General features: G+C 32.3%; 1 protein-coding gene across 1 annotated transcript in view; it reads right to left on the bottom strand.

The window, feature by feature from the left end:
* CDH19 (cadherin 19) overlaps nucleotides 1-17977 on the bottom strand; it is a 54010-nt gene that overhangs the window by 21351 nt on the left and 14682 nt on the right. Inside the window, exons 5-8 of the mRNA XM_024754884.1 lie at nucleotides 17089-17270; nucleotides 16092-16345; nucleotides 12059-12180; nucleotides 9179-9300 (exon numbers count right to left, since the gene is read on the bottom strand). Coding sequence (XP_024610652.1) covers nucleotides 9179-9300; nucleotides 12059-12180; nucleotides 16092-16345; nucleotides 17089-17270 — 680 coding nt within the window. The remainder of the gene's footprint in view (nucleotides 1-9178; nucleotides 9301-12058; nucleotides 12181-16091; nucleotides 16346-17088; nucleotides 17271-17977) is intronic.

The raw sequence follows: 17977 nt of genomic DNA, 5'->3' as shown, positions 1-17977 counted from the left end.
CAGTTTTTGCAAATAATTATTTTCCCTCTATCTTTTGCCTTTATTTTTAATTAAAATTTATTGATATACCAAAAATGTATAGGATTTGTGAATATATTTACTTATAATGGAAAACATTTACTAAATTTGACACTGTTTTCAATCATTTTATTTTTTAAATAGAATTTGCTTCTTCATCCTTTGTCTTTTAAGTTTCTGAGAGTGTGTGATATGTAAAATTGATTTTTTATCTTTTGGGTATCATCACCTTATAATATTTTTCATATTAATTCTATTACATTTAAGAATAGAGAGTCTTGTACTAGTCCTAGGATTCAAGTCTCTATTAGACATTTAGATGAAGTATTTTGGTCAAAAAGCCCATGTTATTTGCCATAGCTGTGTACGTATATATTGTACACACATTTATGGCAGAACTATCCTAACTAGTGCTGAAATATAAGTGGGATTATCTTTTGCAATTTGAGAAAAAATTATTTACCTCTAAATATTTATAAATGTTCTAATTAAAGAGGACCTCTGAAAATTATCATACCTATCTTTCTCTAAAATATATTAATTGTACATAACTGAAGAAAATAAAGAAACTTGCAAAGAAATAACAAAATGAGATGGAGTTTTCCTTACAGTGGTCTTCAATATTATTAAAAATATGAGAGAGAGAGAAGAGAGCTAAGATAGTAGGGTAAGAGAAAGAGAGAGCAGGGTTTTCCTTGGTTTACATGGATAGATATCCCAATTTTATTTACTGATATTGCATCTACATTTTCTATAATTCTCCACTAAAAATATCACAGAATCTTGGAAAAATAACTGATTTGAGCTCTTGAACAGTAAATATAAAATGATCCTATGTATCAGTCTGGTTCCAATTGAGGGAGACAGTAATTAAAATGAAGGAAGTTTAATATAAAGAATTATTAAGCTATAATAGGGGAGTAACTATAAAGATGTAATGAGAACTCCAAAGGGCACTCTGGGGTTCAGTGAAATCATCTAAGGACAGACAAATGTGGAAGGGAGACAAACTTCAGATGTCCTTGGAGGAGGTGTGGTTGCGGCATCTTGCACGCAGGGCAAAGGAATTTACTGGGCTAGAACCAGTCCACATTCTCCAGGCAAACACGGATAGTCCTCCAGGGTACAAGTGGGCTGGTGGTTGGAAATGCAGAGGGAATTGGGAGACCACTGCAGGTGCAAGGCCTGGAGCACCACAATGACGACACTGGCAGGGCTGTAAGACCTCCCCTGGCCTGGGCTGGAGTCCTACGGTCGCCAAGCGAATGTACATTTGGGACTTTGGGAACTGTGCTTGTGGTTAGGCAAAGCAATACATATATTTCCACACAACCAGCTAGCTGGTCAACCGTTCAGCATGAGAAAGGGAAAAGCAAAAATGCTACACACATAGAACCAGGAAGAGGAGCCCTTTTCCTCCTGCAACGTGCATTCAGTGCCTTTTATTGACAAGACTCAACCTTGCACTCACAATAAAAGATGCTCTAATGGGCCAATCCATTATCATAGTTTCACAGTGCCAGTTCTTTTTAAGCAGGTAGTGATGGATGAATGTGCAGCTAGGAAGCAATAAATTGGCAGGTGGCAGAGCCTAGAACATATTGCTGTACCAAAAACGATGAAAGCAATCAAAGACTAATAGGTCGTGTCTAAAGTACACAGAAACGGATACAAATTCTGAAGACATATTTTTCTTAACATTGCCCATTTATAAATCTGTGATGTAGATTGCTTACATTCTTTTCTTTTGTTTTTACTTGAGTGTATGTATGTGTACCCATGCAAACGCACATGTATTTATTATTATTATTATTTTTTTTTGCGGTACGCGGGCCTCTCACCGTTGTGGCCTCTCCCGTTGCGGAGCACAGGCTCCGGACGCGCAGGTTCAGCGGCCATGGCTCACGGGCCCAGCCGCTCCGCGGCATGTGGGATCTTCCGGGACCGGGGCACGAACCCGTGTCCCCTGCATCGGCAGGCAGACTCTCAACCACTGCGCCACCAGGGAAGCCCACAGGTATTTATTTTTTAAACTAGCATGGCTCTGGGTTTTTTGAACATCAAAGAGGACTTCTCTTTGTGTGTGTGGTGTGGGGAAGGAGAGTGTGTGGGAGAAAAAAGAGTGAACTTCACTTTGGGATTCTTAGTATAAACAAATTCACACCAAGTCTATTGTCCTTGGCACAAAGTCTCCCCTCAGATTTTACTGTTAAGAAGTTTTATGTTTCTTACTCCAATATTTTCTAAATTACATATTCTCTATATTTTATTCTTAGCAATTAACTTTGGGGAACCTCAGGCTGAGAGGTGTACTGCAAAAGGTTCCTCTTTCTCATTATATTCCCTTTCTCATCTGCAATCAAAAGGTGAGATTCTTTCCTCTCTGCTTTCACCACCCAAATTTCCTGTTTGCCATCTGGGGAAGTATATGCTGTTTCTTCATCTTCTCTTGGCTTAAGCCAGAATTTACACTATGTGACATGTATAGTCCTCATTTTATGTTTTGATGGTGTAGCCACTTCCTTATTTTATTGATTTTTTATTCTTTATTTTTAATAAAAAAAATTCCCTCTGAAAAATTTTAAACAGAATGCTCTTAACAATATTTCACTTATCAGCACCATTTGGTTTTGTTGTCAAGATTATGATAAACAAGTAACTTTTACTACCCTTTGTAATATTTTTATGAAACTTATTTATATAGATATAAAACTTAAAATAATTATGGTTTCTACATAAAAACCATTCAGTTATACAAGATATGCTTTATTATCTTTTAAAGCAAATATTTTCTGAGAGCTTAATCCATTAAGTTTTAACGTTCACACATTACTATCAAACTTTCAGGAATGAGTAAGAAATTAACAGCACTTTTGAAAGTTTGTATTGGCACCCTGGGAGGTATGTATTAATATTTGGTGCTTTGTTTTAGTTGTACTTGAAGGAAGCTTACCCAGTAAATTTCAGACCAGAAATATGAGTGTAAGTTAGTCTGATTCCACATGTAACATCTAAGAAAACATGGGGGAAACCATGACAATCCAGGAGCCATGATAGCCCTAACGCCCATATTATTTTTTCTTTTTCCATGTTATTAAAATAAGGTCATTGCCATGTGCTAGGAAGAAAGTATGTATGGTAACGTTGCACATATTGGCAGAACTCAAATCGTCCGTCCATTGAATTGATTTCAATTCATAAATCATAGTGTATGTAGCAGTGCCAGTGGGAATTTTGAATTCACATTGAATTTGAATTTGAGTGGAAAACCATTACAGGTAGCCATGCTATGTACCATTCTTTCAGGTACATATAGACCTGGGGAAAACTCCTTGGTTTGATAGTGACATCTATGAGCCCTCTAAGAACTATTTGATGATTTCTGGCCTTCCTCCTTAAAGGAAACTGATTGTAATATAGGGCTGATCAATGTGACTTATTCTGAATTTGAGCAGTACACATTCCGGGAAGGAGGTGAGGATCAGCTGTACTGACCTTATTTTAATTTTTGTCCTTAAAATTGTAAGTGTAATTACTTATGAGTACAGAAAGAGAAAAACCTTTTTCCTATTTCTCTTTGGATTGAGCAAGTAATCTAAGGATAGCTAGTCTTTATGATTAGAAGGGCATAGATAAAATGAGCATCATTCCTGGAGACAGATATAAATGATAATTCCTGCTTAACCACTTATAATCTATATGATGCTGAAAAAGTTACCTAAATTTTTGAAGCATAATATACACATCTGTAAAATTATAAAAATATAGAATTTCATAGATTTTCAATGTTGGTTTACATTTAAACTCTTAGCAAGTCACAAGAGAATTCTATGCCACTGCATCCAATGGACGTTTTTCTTCCACAGCAGAGTTTAACTCTCAGTATAGTTTTAGAGTTCATTGCACGAAAAATTAGTATTTGTGTTACTTTTTGAGCAGTTATACTTATTTCTAAACATTGGTATTTCATTGTTTTTACTTCTTAGAAGTGTCCAAATAATAAAGAAATATCAATTTATCTTTAAATAAATAAATTAACCCTATCTTCAATTACTGAATGGTCACACTGGATACTTTTATAGATCTAGGATACATTATAAGAACTTAGTGATATGATTCTTTTTATGCCTATTTCATCATCCTACAAATTTCATCATTACTTATAAAGTTTTCCCAATGTGCTTTTTAAAACTTATATAAAACTTGTATGATGAATGGTCTAGAAGGTTGATGCAACAATAAAATAAATTTTCCCATTGCATCATTCTCTTCTTTGTAAATGTATTGCTCAAAGTATTGCATCATCTTTCAAAAAAGATATAAAAGCAATGATACACTAACTTTTTAGTCTGATATTGTTCTTCATTAAAAACAGTAGAAAATTCAAATTTAAAATTTTACATCCATAATGACAAAGAAACTAAAATTGCCAGAGGAAGATATTTCACGGTTCTTAGGTGAATTAGAAGATGAACACCAAAAGCAGAAGCCAGCACTACAGACTCAAGAAGGTGGTGAAACTGATCATGTAAGCAAAGCTTTAGACTGTGAGTCCTCAGATGAAGATAGAATACATGAATATTTTCAAAATCAAGAATCAATGAGTGAACGATATGATTCTAAGGATAAAGAGAAAATATAGTAATCATCCTTTTAGTCATTCAATAGGAAGGACTTCCTTACAGAATATTTTTAAATGAGAATCTGGGCTGTTCTGTTTTGCTAGAATTAAATGTGACAGTGTTTTTTCATCTATTATAAAATTTTTGCAGCAAAATCTATTTGATTTATCCTGAAAATTGGTGAAGACAGAATGTATCCAAATGTAACTGGAAGGAAAAGGATGCAATAGAATATTTCTTTTTAAGTAGATTGATTATGCTATTTGCTTTTTATAAATCTAAAGATTAAATGCTCTGCAATCATGGAACAAAGAAGATAGCCATTCTCCAGCAAAAATATGAGCTGTAAAAGATTTTTTAAAACTTCTCAAAGTATTATATATTGACAAATATGTATTTGCCATGTTTGCATTTTATTAACATTTGATCAAGAGGGCCATAACATTCCCCTCAGCTTGACTCAGTTTCAGACAAATTTCTTCCTGACTAGAGACTCCTGATGTACATTTTCTTAGAACAATTACACTAGAAAACTTCTAATCACAAAATCTTTCTCTGCCCCTTTGGAATAGAGATAAATCTTCTCCCAGCCTTTTCCCATTTTATAATGCCGGATGATCTTTCTCAAGGACCTGGAAACCATTCCTCTGAAATGTAATCATCAAGAAAGACAGGGCTCCTATCTCCCGGTCTCTATGGGAGATTGGGAGCCTAACTTCTGCTAGAGTCAATCAGCAAACGTAGATGGTCTAATCACATTGACCAACCTCTCCGCTGATGTGCCCTCCAGGACGTTTTCACTAGCTCACACCAGTGTTTAAAAACTCTCCTGCTTTTGGTTTCAATAGATTTAAGTTCTCTCTCCCCTATCGCAATAGTCTCGACCTTTTGTAATAATCTTGGATAACATCTTCCTTGGCATCCTTAACAAGCGTCCGGTGCAATTTTGGTTTGCCACATTTTAATAAAGTTGTTTGGCACTGTCTCTTTATATAGCTGTGAATTGTTTATAAAATATATTTTTTTAAGTAAACGACCGAATGGTGAACTGTGAGAGCTGTTTTCTCCCCTGAAATAGTGGGAATGGAGGCTATTGATACTTCTTCCTTCAAAAACTATCACCTCTATGCATGTCCACATCAAAAATCTTTTTGTTCCCTTTTTACCTCACTGGTCACACCTACTTTGTATCTTTTGCAGGCTTCTCTTCCTTTAGCAAATCCTTAAATATTGCTGTTCCCAAAGGCTCTGCCCTATGTTCTTTCATATTCTCACTTTATATTTTCTTCCTGGGTGACATCATATACTTTCTTACCTACAAATATTCTAGTAAGTCCCAAATTGTTGAATTCAAATGGACCTCTTCTTTTCTGCTTTTACCTGACCTGTAAGCAGTAAATAAAAAAGGTAATAACTCCCTCCCCCTTGGAACACTTTCTTTATTTGGTTTCTAGGCTCCCACACTCTCCTGGTTTGCTCCTTACAACTCCCAGTACTTACTACCGAGTATCTGGGTCTCAGTCTTTAGACTTAGTCTTTTCTCTGTCGACTCTCTCTCCTTAAGGGGTCTTATCACACTAAAGGTTTTAAATATCACATATAGGCTAATAAATTCAAATGTATATCTACAGAGAATTGTAGAGAAAAATACCCTATCATTGTTTCGAGAAACATAGTCTTCATGCTCTGTTCATTTATTCAGCTAATTATTATTATCAAGAATATCAAAATAAACTCGTTCATTTATCACAGATATCTTATAATCTAGAAAACATGCAAAACTAGAGACAACTCGTTTGACAAATGTATAAGATCTATTCAAACTAGGTATAGATAGGGAACAAAAACATGACAGTGAAATGCATGGATTCTGATGCCAGCACTTGGGATAAAATATGTCTCTGTTTTTTCTTAGGAAGTAACTTCTCTGGGCCTCAGTTTCTTCACCTGGAAAATGAGGCATGTAATATATTTTCCTCACATATTTCTAGAGAATTAAATGGGTTAATGCTATAGTGTTTGCTAGAATCATGTGTGGGACATTGTCAACATTATTTGTTTAAAATTGGTTAGATTACTTATGGTAAATTTGAGTTCAGTTTGCAATATAGCTAAAATTTAAACAGAATTAGATAAAGACATTTCAGAAAGGAAAGTTGATATGAACAAAACTACAAATTTGAAAGTGTTATCTATGTTTTAAAAAACAAGCAGTTCAGAGTACGAACAAGATTTTTTTTTTTAAATCAAGGTAGATAAAATTGTGACCAAATCAAAGACAGTGATAAATATGAGGCCAGGGAGTTTTGCACTTTTATGTCCTAGTTTTGGAAAAACCACAGAAGTTTTTTTTAACACTGAAGTCAGAAAACTGTGCTGTAGGAAATTTCATCTGCTCTGCCTTCTGCTATTATTTCCTCTGTACCTAATGTCCAAAAACTCTTATGATCATGCTTTCACTGTCAGTGAGCAGTGAGTAGAAAAAACAAACACTCATTTCTCAAAAAAGGTGATTATTCTGCTATATTATAAATGTACTGACTTCTGAGTTCTTGCCTAAGAATCAGGGTCTGTGAAAAGAATGAAAGGTCCACTGAGTCAGTAAAGATATGAATGGATTCTAACGCAATTGTGAAGGGAGCTAGCTCCTACTAGGAATGTATATCTCCATCTTGCCACATGATGCAAAAGTTGCAAAAGGTTATTATAAACATTTTAAATTATGGTTGTTATTATAAATGACAATTGAGGAGTTAGGATAAAAGGTCCAGTGTAGTCATTGGACATAGGTAGCATTATTCTAGAAGCATTTATCACCATGAGCTAGAGCTCTGGTCTAAGTCTTTTACTGTGTAAATCATGTTGCATTCCCAAATCTTCTGCCCAACTCAGCCTGGTCAAGACCACTGAACATGCAATTTTGTTGGGTAAGTGGACTTACCACCAAGGACATTTACAGAAAGAAATGTATAGCGTATGAAGTAAATTAAGCCTATTTTTTTTTAAGTTTGAGTCTACATTGTCCCATCAATGGGGTACTCTGAATACATTCATATGTACGTAAAGTATGTAAAACAACAAACCACACTAGTTTTATACTTTAAATTTGACATATATAACTATAAAATATAGTACTACTTATAATAATTGTAAAAATATAATTTACCTGACATATGTAAATATGTATAGGTTAGAAAATTGTAAGATAAATTGATTATTCCCCAAATTATGTGACTTTTAAGGAAACTGACTTACTACATTTAAAGTATCATTTATTAGATTTACGTGAATTATTTACGTGATTTTTTAAAACGTTGCCTATTTGTTGATGTGTCCAGGTAACCAGGTATGTTTGAAATGCTTGAGAAACTTAGATATATCAAATTTTTAAGCATAGATCTATTTGTAACACCAAGTTTAAAGAGATGTCTAAGCCCAGTGTCTATAGAAGCCATGGGTCCCAGTTCACTTGCATTCTGTTTTTGAATCTGTTCACAGGTTTCTAAATCAGTTTGCTTTTGGATCTAGAGGACAGTGTGCTGCATTGTGGAGAGTCTCTGAAAGTTTTATGTTAACCTTTCACTTTATCTAAAACCCTGGGTACAAATCCATTTAAAATAGATATTTTAAGTTTAAATTCATTTGTATATTTATAATCATTTTTTATTATTTTTAAAAATATTTAGGAAATACTTATAGGCAAGATTTGAAAATTCTTTCCAGAATAAAATGTATTCTAACATAAACTTAGCTGAATAAATTTCACAAGACATTTTAAGACTCATGTAAAATCCAAATTGTCTCTGGCTAGCTTTATTGATAAATTCAAGCCTACTTAGAATAATTGATTTTTATAGTATATATACTTATTTGGTATTTTGAAAACTAGTTTATAAGTTTTTTAAATGTTTTATGACATTTAATAGGATACCTAAAAAAATGTAAAGTTATTGTGTACTGGAACTGAGACACTCAAAGAAGAATTTAATTTAAACTCTACATTTTACAAATGAAAAAGGTAAGCTTCACATGAGAAAATGTGTGGAAAAAAATTGTGAAGTAATGATAATTTATTTCAAAATGAGTATGCTTTCATAAGTCTTTACATACTTAGTAATTCATTTGAAATTGAGTTTCACTTGTGTTGATGTCTGATATATTTTATATATCATTTTATCTTTATCTTCATGATGAATGGAAAAATAAAAGTTAATTAAAATTATTTATTCTATGGAATCACAAAAAATAATTTTTCTTTATTGAACTGACAAAGTACAAAGGATTTACTCTTGAATCCTTACTGTTAGCAGATTTTTCAAACATTTGAGGAATTTGGAAGTAGAAAAGGTGACGTTTATATATTTTTTTAAAAGAAAGAAATTTAAATTATACAGAATTTACAGCATTAAAGCATGAAATTAATATAGCTAAATAACGCTTATTTTTATCATTTCAAAGTGGGAGGAATACATAGCAAAAGTTATTCTATATAATACAAGGCAATGTTTCGACGTCGGCAATTTATTATGGATTCTTACCTGGCCAGAGACTGCATTTTCACAAACATAAGTCTCATAGTATTCGGGGAACTCAGGAGCATGATCATTGATATCGAGAACTTGCACATACACAGGGACTGCAGAACTCTGTTCTATACTGTCTGCAAATTGAATAAACAGAATGAAAATAAAGAATGCTAATGCTGTCTTTAGGGGGAAAATGGTCATGAAAACTGCATTAGAGGCTATGTGGTACATTTTTACTTTACTTGAATAAAAGCTGAGGACAGGATAGGTGTATAATTCATCTATTTATCAACAATACAGCCTAGAAAAAATGTTCTCAACACATTCAGCTCAACCAGTGTTAATCCAGTGCCTTGTATCTGCCATGGACTGTAGGAGCTGTTGAGGAAAAGTAGTAAAAGTAAAGGAGATAGTCAGGTTCATGAGCACCCTCCACTCTAGTTGTGATGATCTAAATTGTCTTCAGACATGGTCAAATGTACTAGGAGGCAAAAATGCCTGCAGTTGAGATGTGTTGCTCTATCATAACTTTCACAAAGGCGCTTGCTCACCAGAAATGAGGAGAATGATGATTTAGTCCTTGTGTTAAATATGAAACACAGAGCCAGTGATGGTGGAAAGATGAAAAATAGTGGGATGTTAGCCCCTTCTAGAACCTAATCTGGCAATGGATAGTAAAAGTTAAACTACACATATCTTTGACCCAGTCATTAGTTTGGGAAACATATGCTACAGTCCAAGGCACCAATATATAAGAGTATGTAATCCAATTTATTTTTTCCAGAATTGTTTGCATCCCAACCAAACAACTGGAAGTAACCCAAAAGGGATTGGGGAAATAAATTACCACCAAATTATGAAATTGTGTATGCTTATTAAAAATGAATGCATCAATGTAACACATGTAGTAATATCATGAACTTTAAAAATGTATTTTAATCTTGGTTCTCAATTTGAGAAAAATGCTTACCACTCTTTGTCTCAGTTGGTTTTCTGTAAAATGGAAATGATACAAGTAACAAGCTTATAGAGCTCTTATAAAGATTAAATGAATTAATACATATGAAACATTTAGAAGATCACTTATATAAATAAGCAATAAACACTAAATACCATTATTTTATTTATCTACTAACCAGAAGTGATATACATGATGTTTTGTGAAGTGCTAAAAAACAATTTGAAGCATAAGTTATTGTATATTTGTATATCATTATTTTAAATCTTTCTTTTTTATTTTAAAAAGCCATGGGAAGGTACATACATTGAAGAGTGGGGAGAGGGAGTTTCTTTTGTTTGTCTCAGTGCTTTTATTTATAATCTTACATGCTCTTTCTTTTATAATCACAAAGCATTATATTTGCAATTGTAATTCATAAGGGCAAATACAAATTAAAAAAAAAAAAAGAGGCTTAACTCTACCTGTTGAAAATTAGGGAAAAGTCTTTCCTTCCTTCCTCTTCTTAGAGAAGAGGACACAATATTTGTGTCTAACAATACAAATAACACATTTTAAAGACTCTGCTTTTTAATAACTTAAATTGTAGTACTTCTAATTTAACAGAAGTTAATGATATAGTCTTACAAAAAATTCCCCTTATATATAAAATAAGATTACAGTGGCTAATTATTTACATAAATTCATTAAAACATGCTCTTTCAATAGTTGAAGGCTACTTTACATAGAAACACCTTTTTCCAAGATGTCCAGTCCTCCTTTGAACTGATTTGAATTCTTTTCTCAGCAGTCTTGTAAGTAATGATATAAATAATTCGTTCTCAGAAATATGCAATGAATAAAAGTTTCGTGCTTTTAGACAAACATCTTTGTGTTTTCTGACACCAAAAGCCTTGGCGTTTCTTCCGTGCAGCAGGCATTTACTCCACTGCAACATTTGCTCCCCATCATTTATCGTTTAGTTAAACAGAAAATTCAAAACCCAGACCCAGTCCTTCTGCAGTTTCCAAAGAGCTATTCAATGTATGACAAAAAGTATGCAAGAGATGCTTTGTACTCCACCATCTCATCAGCCTACTGCTCAATAAGGTGAGTAGTAAGATATATGTTCAAAGACTTTCAAACAACAAGACAAGAAAGTAAACATGATTAATAAAATTCTATGCAAAATCAGTTTTGAAAGGATGCAATCTAAAACATTGAAAACTCACAAATTGAATCCTTTACTGTACTATATTAAAACCATTGACTAAGTAATAGGGAAGATTTTGATAATCCTTTCCATTGTGTTCTATCCATTCTTTTGAGCCTGAATGAATATGGTTGGTCTAATCTGATTGAGAATTCTGAAGACACAATCTAAGTGGTAAACTGGGATGATTTTATCTATGTTTTGCAACCTGAAAATGGAATCATCTGCTTCTCTGATTATTAAAGATGTGACTATCAGCACTGCTGACACAATGAGTTCAATTTGAACACATTTTACTGGGCAATATTTTATATGCCCAGTTTGAAAAAACTTACAAAATTTATATTCAATTTTAAAAAATTGATTTAAAAATGCATTCATGAAAAATATGGTAAGAACATATAATTATATAATTAAAAGTTCTTAGAATTTCAAGGGATTTTTTGTTTATTTCTTGTGTTTTTCTGAATTTTCCATGATTTATTTCTTGCATTAAACATTATTTATTGCCATAATAAAAATGAAGATATTTAGTGGTAAGTATATAAATAAGCTGTAGTAAGACTGTGCAGACATTTTGAATTTAAAATAATAAATTAAATGAACATGTATGAATTGACATATAAAATACCATTTAATTCTAATTTCAGCAACACTTTAGCTTTTGTCTCTATGTTTAGAGATTACTGAATGGTTTAAAAAATATGGGGAACCAATATATGGTTCCCAAATGAGTACTTACATTTTTCTGTGGCTGTAACACTTAGGTTATACCAAGCACTAATCTCTCGATCAAGAGAGTTAGTTGTGAAGACTGTACCATTGTCATCAATACTGAACACTTTGCTTCTGGTAATAGAATACCTGCACACACACAAATAATTCCTTAATTTTATTATTTTCTCCATATAATACTCTTTAAAGAGTGTATAATACTCTTTTTAAGCAATAAAATATTATCAGGTCCACACTCTACACAGCTAATGCAATGCTGAACAATTTTCAGAAAGGTAAATTCTACATTTAAGATTCAACTCAATGGAGACAGGAAAAAAAAAAACAAAACACCAAAAACCTAAAACAGTTCTAGATTTCAATTGACACGTGTGAAATCTAGACACATGTCACTCATTCTTATTCCCAGAAGAGAATTTTCATAAGTGAATGACTTGGTTAAAATGAAATGGCAAATGTCTTTTGCAAAATGAAGAGAAGTACAAATAAACAGGGGTAAAAATTAAAGCTTGTGAACCTTTGTTTTCCTTTGAAGCAATGTAAAACAAATTGTCAGTTTAGGCTGCTGAGTCTCCTTGTTACGCCACATAGTTACTTTCTAAATCTGTGCATCATATTATAGTTACTTGATTGCTGACATATGAGAAATGTTTGTCTTTATTTAAGGAAATAATTAGATAATATCTAATAAAAATAAAGTATGTATTTATTACATGTATTTATATACATTTATGTGTGTGTATAAACATATCTCTATATATACATATCTCCTAAAAGTGAGGAAGTAAGGATAGTAGGTGTAATGTGCTATTATTAGATCATGCATGGAAAGAAGCCAGATAATAAAATTCTCTCATGCAAAAGCCCGGAAAATAATCTGAAATTCCACAATGAAAGAAGACTTTGAAGTACTCAGCATGTCTTATCTTCTTGCAAATGATCAATAATTAAAGTTAAAGAAGAGTAATAACTAGGGTTCAGTGATGCGTTCTCATTGCATATATATCCCTAAAGATTTTGATAAGACATCAATGAGATTTACCATAATTATGTGGCAAAAGATGAGAATATTTTAATCTTTAATCTTTAATATTTTAATCTAAAAATATCACACTAATTTGTAGGTTGGTGTTGAAGGGAAAATTAAAACAGAAACTACAAAGAATTAAGCTTTAAAAGAATTCAGTTTTAGCTCTACTCATTTTTAAACCTTTATAAGCAATTTGCTTACATATCCACAAGCGGTCACATTTCCTACTTAGATTTGTTGACAAAACGAAACAGTAGTTTAATATTTTGTAGTAAGGGTACAGAATATCCTGTTTCTATAATACACCATTCCAGATAAAACCAACCAAAAGTTTGAGATTATTTCCTTATAAAAGTTTTTTAAAATTATGACCCTGAGTCATCAGTAACATTTTAAATAAAGGTGAATACACACAATTTAAGAAAGGAAAGAAGTGTTTAACACATATTAGAAAGAGCTTGAACTAAAAAGCTTAATATATAAAGTTTTAATCTTTGGTTTGCTTCACAGTTCCTTTTTTAAAGACTCTTCATTCCTCTAAAAATGCTGAGCGAATAGAATGTGGCTATGTAATGTTTTCTCACTGCTAAGAGCTCTTGACAGAATGATAGAAACAAATGATTCTTGCATACATATAAGGATGTCTTTATAGCGGGTTCTTAATCTTTGTACGCCTCTACTATTCCCACTTCCCAGAAGAAAAATTGAGGCACATAATAGCCAGGCCCATATACAAAGCCTACAGATTCCCAAGTAGGTGCAACTCCACCAGGTCTTTCAAGAATTTTAAAGTAATTTTTTAATGCACAGGTGAAAGATGTTTAAAGACAGCCTCTTCCACTGGTGAAAGACACCATGATACTATACATAGAGAATCCTAAAGATGCCACCAGAAAACTACTAGAGCTAATCAATGAATTTGGAAAAGTTGCAGGATACAAAATTAATGCACAGAAATCTCTTGCATTCCTACACACTAATGATGAAAAATCTGAAAGAGAAATTAAGGAAACACTCTCATTTACCATTGCAACAAAAAGAATCAAATACCTAGGAATAAACCTACCTAGGGAGACAAAAGACCTGTATGCAGAAAACTATAAGACACTGATGAAAGAAATTAAAGATGATACCAACAGATGGAGAGATATATCATGTTCCTGGATTGGAAGAATCAATATTGTGAAAATGACTATACTACCCAAAGCAATCTACAGATTCAATGTTATCCCTATCAAATTACCAATGGCATATTCTACAGAACTAGAACAAAAAAATCTTAAAATCTGTATGTAGACACAAAAGACCCTGAAAAGCAAAAGCTGTATTGAGGGAAGAAAACGGAGCTGGAGGAATCAGACTCCTTGACTTCAGACTATACTACAAATCTACATTAATCAAGACAATATGGTACTGGCACAAAAACAGAAACATAGATCAATAGAACACGATAGAAAGCCAAGAGGTGACTGTCATACAGAGTAAAGTAAGTCAGAAAGAGAAAAACAAATATCGTATATTAACGCATGTATGTGGAACCTAGAAAAATGGTACAGATGAACCAGTTTGCAGGGCAGAAATAGAGACACAGATGTAGACAACAAACATATGGACACCAAGGAGGGAAAGCCATGGGCAGGTGGGTGTGGTGGTGTGATGAATTGGGAGATTGGGATTGACATGCATACACTGATGTGTATAAAATTGATGATTAATAAGAATCTGCTGTATAAAAAATAAATTAAATTAAATTAAAAAAAAACAAAAAAACACAACCTCTGTTAATATTTGGGTGTGCTCACTTATTTTTCTCATTTATTTTACATAATATTTTACTTGTAGTAAACATACGACTCTAATGATTTTGTATTATTTTTTTTTTTGATTTTGTATTATTTTTAAAGAATCATGCCATGTCTTTATGTTCATAAGCATCATTAGAAAGCATTCATCATTCATTGCCTTATTTACACCACTGAGATTAGATATTTAAATTGTTTCTACAATTTTATTATTATAAGGAATAATATAATGAAAGCTTTAATCATGAAAGCATTTTTTAAAATTATGTATTCTTTAGTATTGTCAGAAAAACAAATAGGTTAATATACTCTTTAAAATCTAAACAATTAATTTACTGACTTGTATATACACACACATATATACTTATATTCATTATTAAAGTTCCTGCTAATAAATAGGAACTGTATCTACATATTAGAAGGCAGCATTTTATGATTAGGAATTACAGTGGAAAAGTGGGAGCATCATCTCTCTCAGAAATTTAAAGAAGCTCTTCTTTGTGTCAGTAGCCCTTCCAAAAAGCAAAGCAGTACCCAGCACCTTAATAAATATATGGAAGTTTGTGTAAGTCCCTGGACTGTAAAGTATGGAAAATGGATGAGCAAGGGAAGGTGGTGGAAGGAAACATGTAAAAGGTTTTGCTTTTATTTTTAACCAGAACTATGATGCAAATACAAAAAAAAAAAAAAACAGAAAGAAAATATACTACCTGAATATAACAGACTAATTTAATAGATGGTAAATATTGTTTGATTGCAACACAGAAATTTATTTCTAATTGATTGGACTTACTTCATTTTTACTCCTTTAGCAGTACCCTATAAAAGCTTAGTTTATTTTTGAATATCATTTTAATTAAACAGTGTCTAGATGAACTACATTGTGATCAGCTTTGTTTCTGCTCTGATTTGGCATAATCAAGGGTTTCTTTTCCCTCACCTTCTTACCCCAATTAATAGAGAGTTGACTGCATCTAATTTTAGTTGGTGATTGCCTCTTTCTTGCATGTTTTCAAGTTCTTATTTCACTGCATCTTAACCAATAGTGAGGCTTCCTGTTTCAACTTGTTTAAACTTGCAAATTTTATAAGTACCTTAGAGAGAAATACAGATCTAGATATATCCTTGTTACATTAATATAAAATTTTATTATCAAGCTAATCTGTGTTCCCTCATTTACTAATGCAAAGCTGGCCTTCCAGACATACCTGATAGGAGATTTCCTCTGATCTGGATCTGTGGCAGAGACGGTGCCTACAAATGATCCATACGGGCTTCCTTCAAAGATTTCAAATATGTAATACGGGAGGAGGAAAACAGGAGGTTCCTCAACATCTTCCACCTGGATCTTGATGACAGTGGTGGAAGCTTCAGTATGGTATTTCCTGAGCTGCTCATCAACTCGGCGGTTTTTAACTTTTGCTCTAATACGATAGTGGTTCTGGTGTTCAAAGTCTACTTTCTGCAAAGAAATGCAGTGTACACAGAAAACTGGTATCAGTGATTTGAGGAATTACTTAAGAAAAAAAAGGTTTTGTTGTTAAATTAAGTCTCAGTTGCTTTCCAGTTAGGTTTTACTATTTATGTTCTTGGATCCCTCTGATATTTTCATTAAGTAGTTGTGTAGCAAATCCCTATGTGTATTTTGTTATTTATGTCTATTATAAAATGTTTTGGGTTAATAATTATATCTTTTATCTAGGATTAAAAGTATACTTTTCTGAGTATAAATATGGAGTTGAGAATTAATTTCCTGTTATTTAAGATAATTTCAAAAAGTTTCTCCTGTGTATTAAAATCTTTAAAAAAAACTACAATATAATTCAAAAGATCTCAGTAACAATTAACTCTCTCATCAATTATATTTGAAATATATAGATATAAAATATAAATGAGCTTTTTTTTTTATTTTTTCAGAAGTATCTTGCATAAAACTGATAATTAGCTATTTGTATATTATTATTTGTAATTAATACTAAAATGTAGGTAATAATCATATATGTTAATATTCTAAAAAATGAAATATCTTAGAATTTTTTATAAAAGCACATATAATATATCTTTTCTTTTGCTCCCTAAACTAAATCACAGGGTCTTATTTTAATTACATAACAAAGCAAAAACTAACTGGTTACACAAAATATATATGTATTTCTGATTTGATTTTGCATTATTATGCAAAACAAATAATTTTAATGCATCTACCTTTTTTAATATAATTATTCCTTCTTGGGTCTCGTTATTAGTAATGACATCGAACGTTTTTGAATCATCTTCTATGCTGTAATCCATTTCTGCATTCTCTCCTATGTCATTATCATATGCCATGATTTTTCCAATCGACATCCCAACAGATGCAGATTCAGAGACAGTCAAGCGATATAAACCTTTAAAAACAAAATTCAGGATATTCTGCACAGATAATTAATGTAAAAAACTCCTAAATATAGCACCCTCCCTTAATTATGGGCTGTCGGAAAAACCATACCCACCCTTTTCACCAATTACTTGTTCTAAATACCTCTCTCTGTTGCTCTCTCTCTCCCTTTATTTTTTTGCAATCTGAACATTTCCCTCATATCTTTTTGAGTATCTATTATTTTCTCTTAAATACATCTTAGGAAGTCCTTTCACCAGTACATATAATTTCCAAATTTCTATTCATATGTATACCTTCTCAATATTCTTAGGTTTATTTTTATTGTATCCTTCCACCATGCCAAATTAAATTTAATAAAAATAGTTTTTCAATTTCACTCAAGAATTCTCTGATACCTAAAATAACCAATAAATATTGAGTTGGCCAAAAGGTTCATTTGGGTTTTTCCATAAGATGTTACAAAAAAGCCTGAACGAACTTTTTGGCCAACCCAATATAAGTTTGAATTAAAGACGGTAGAGTCCAAAAACAAATAGTTGAGTTCTAAGGGTAACAGTTTGACTTTGAGAATCTGAGCCTGGATTGCATTAATTCCATTCCATTAGTGGAAGTGGAAAAGAAAGATATGGAATATTATGCAACCATAAAAAGAATGAAATAATGCCATTTGCAGCAACATGGATGAACCTAGAGATTATCATACTAACTGAAGTA

This window comes from Neophocaena asiaeorientalis, unplaced genomic scaffold (assembly GCF_003031525.2).
Source record: "Neophocaena asiaeorientalis asiaeorientalis breed wild unplaced genomic scaffold, Neophocaena_asiaeorientalis_V1.1 scaffold124, whole genome shotgun sequence".
NCBI lineage: Eukaryota > Metazoa > Chordata > Mammalia > Artiodactyla > Phocoenidae > Neophocaena > Neophocaena asiaeorientalis.
Note: the sequence above shows the minus strand (reverse complement) of the source record. Positions and strands in the feature narration are given on the sequence as shown.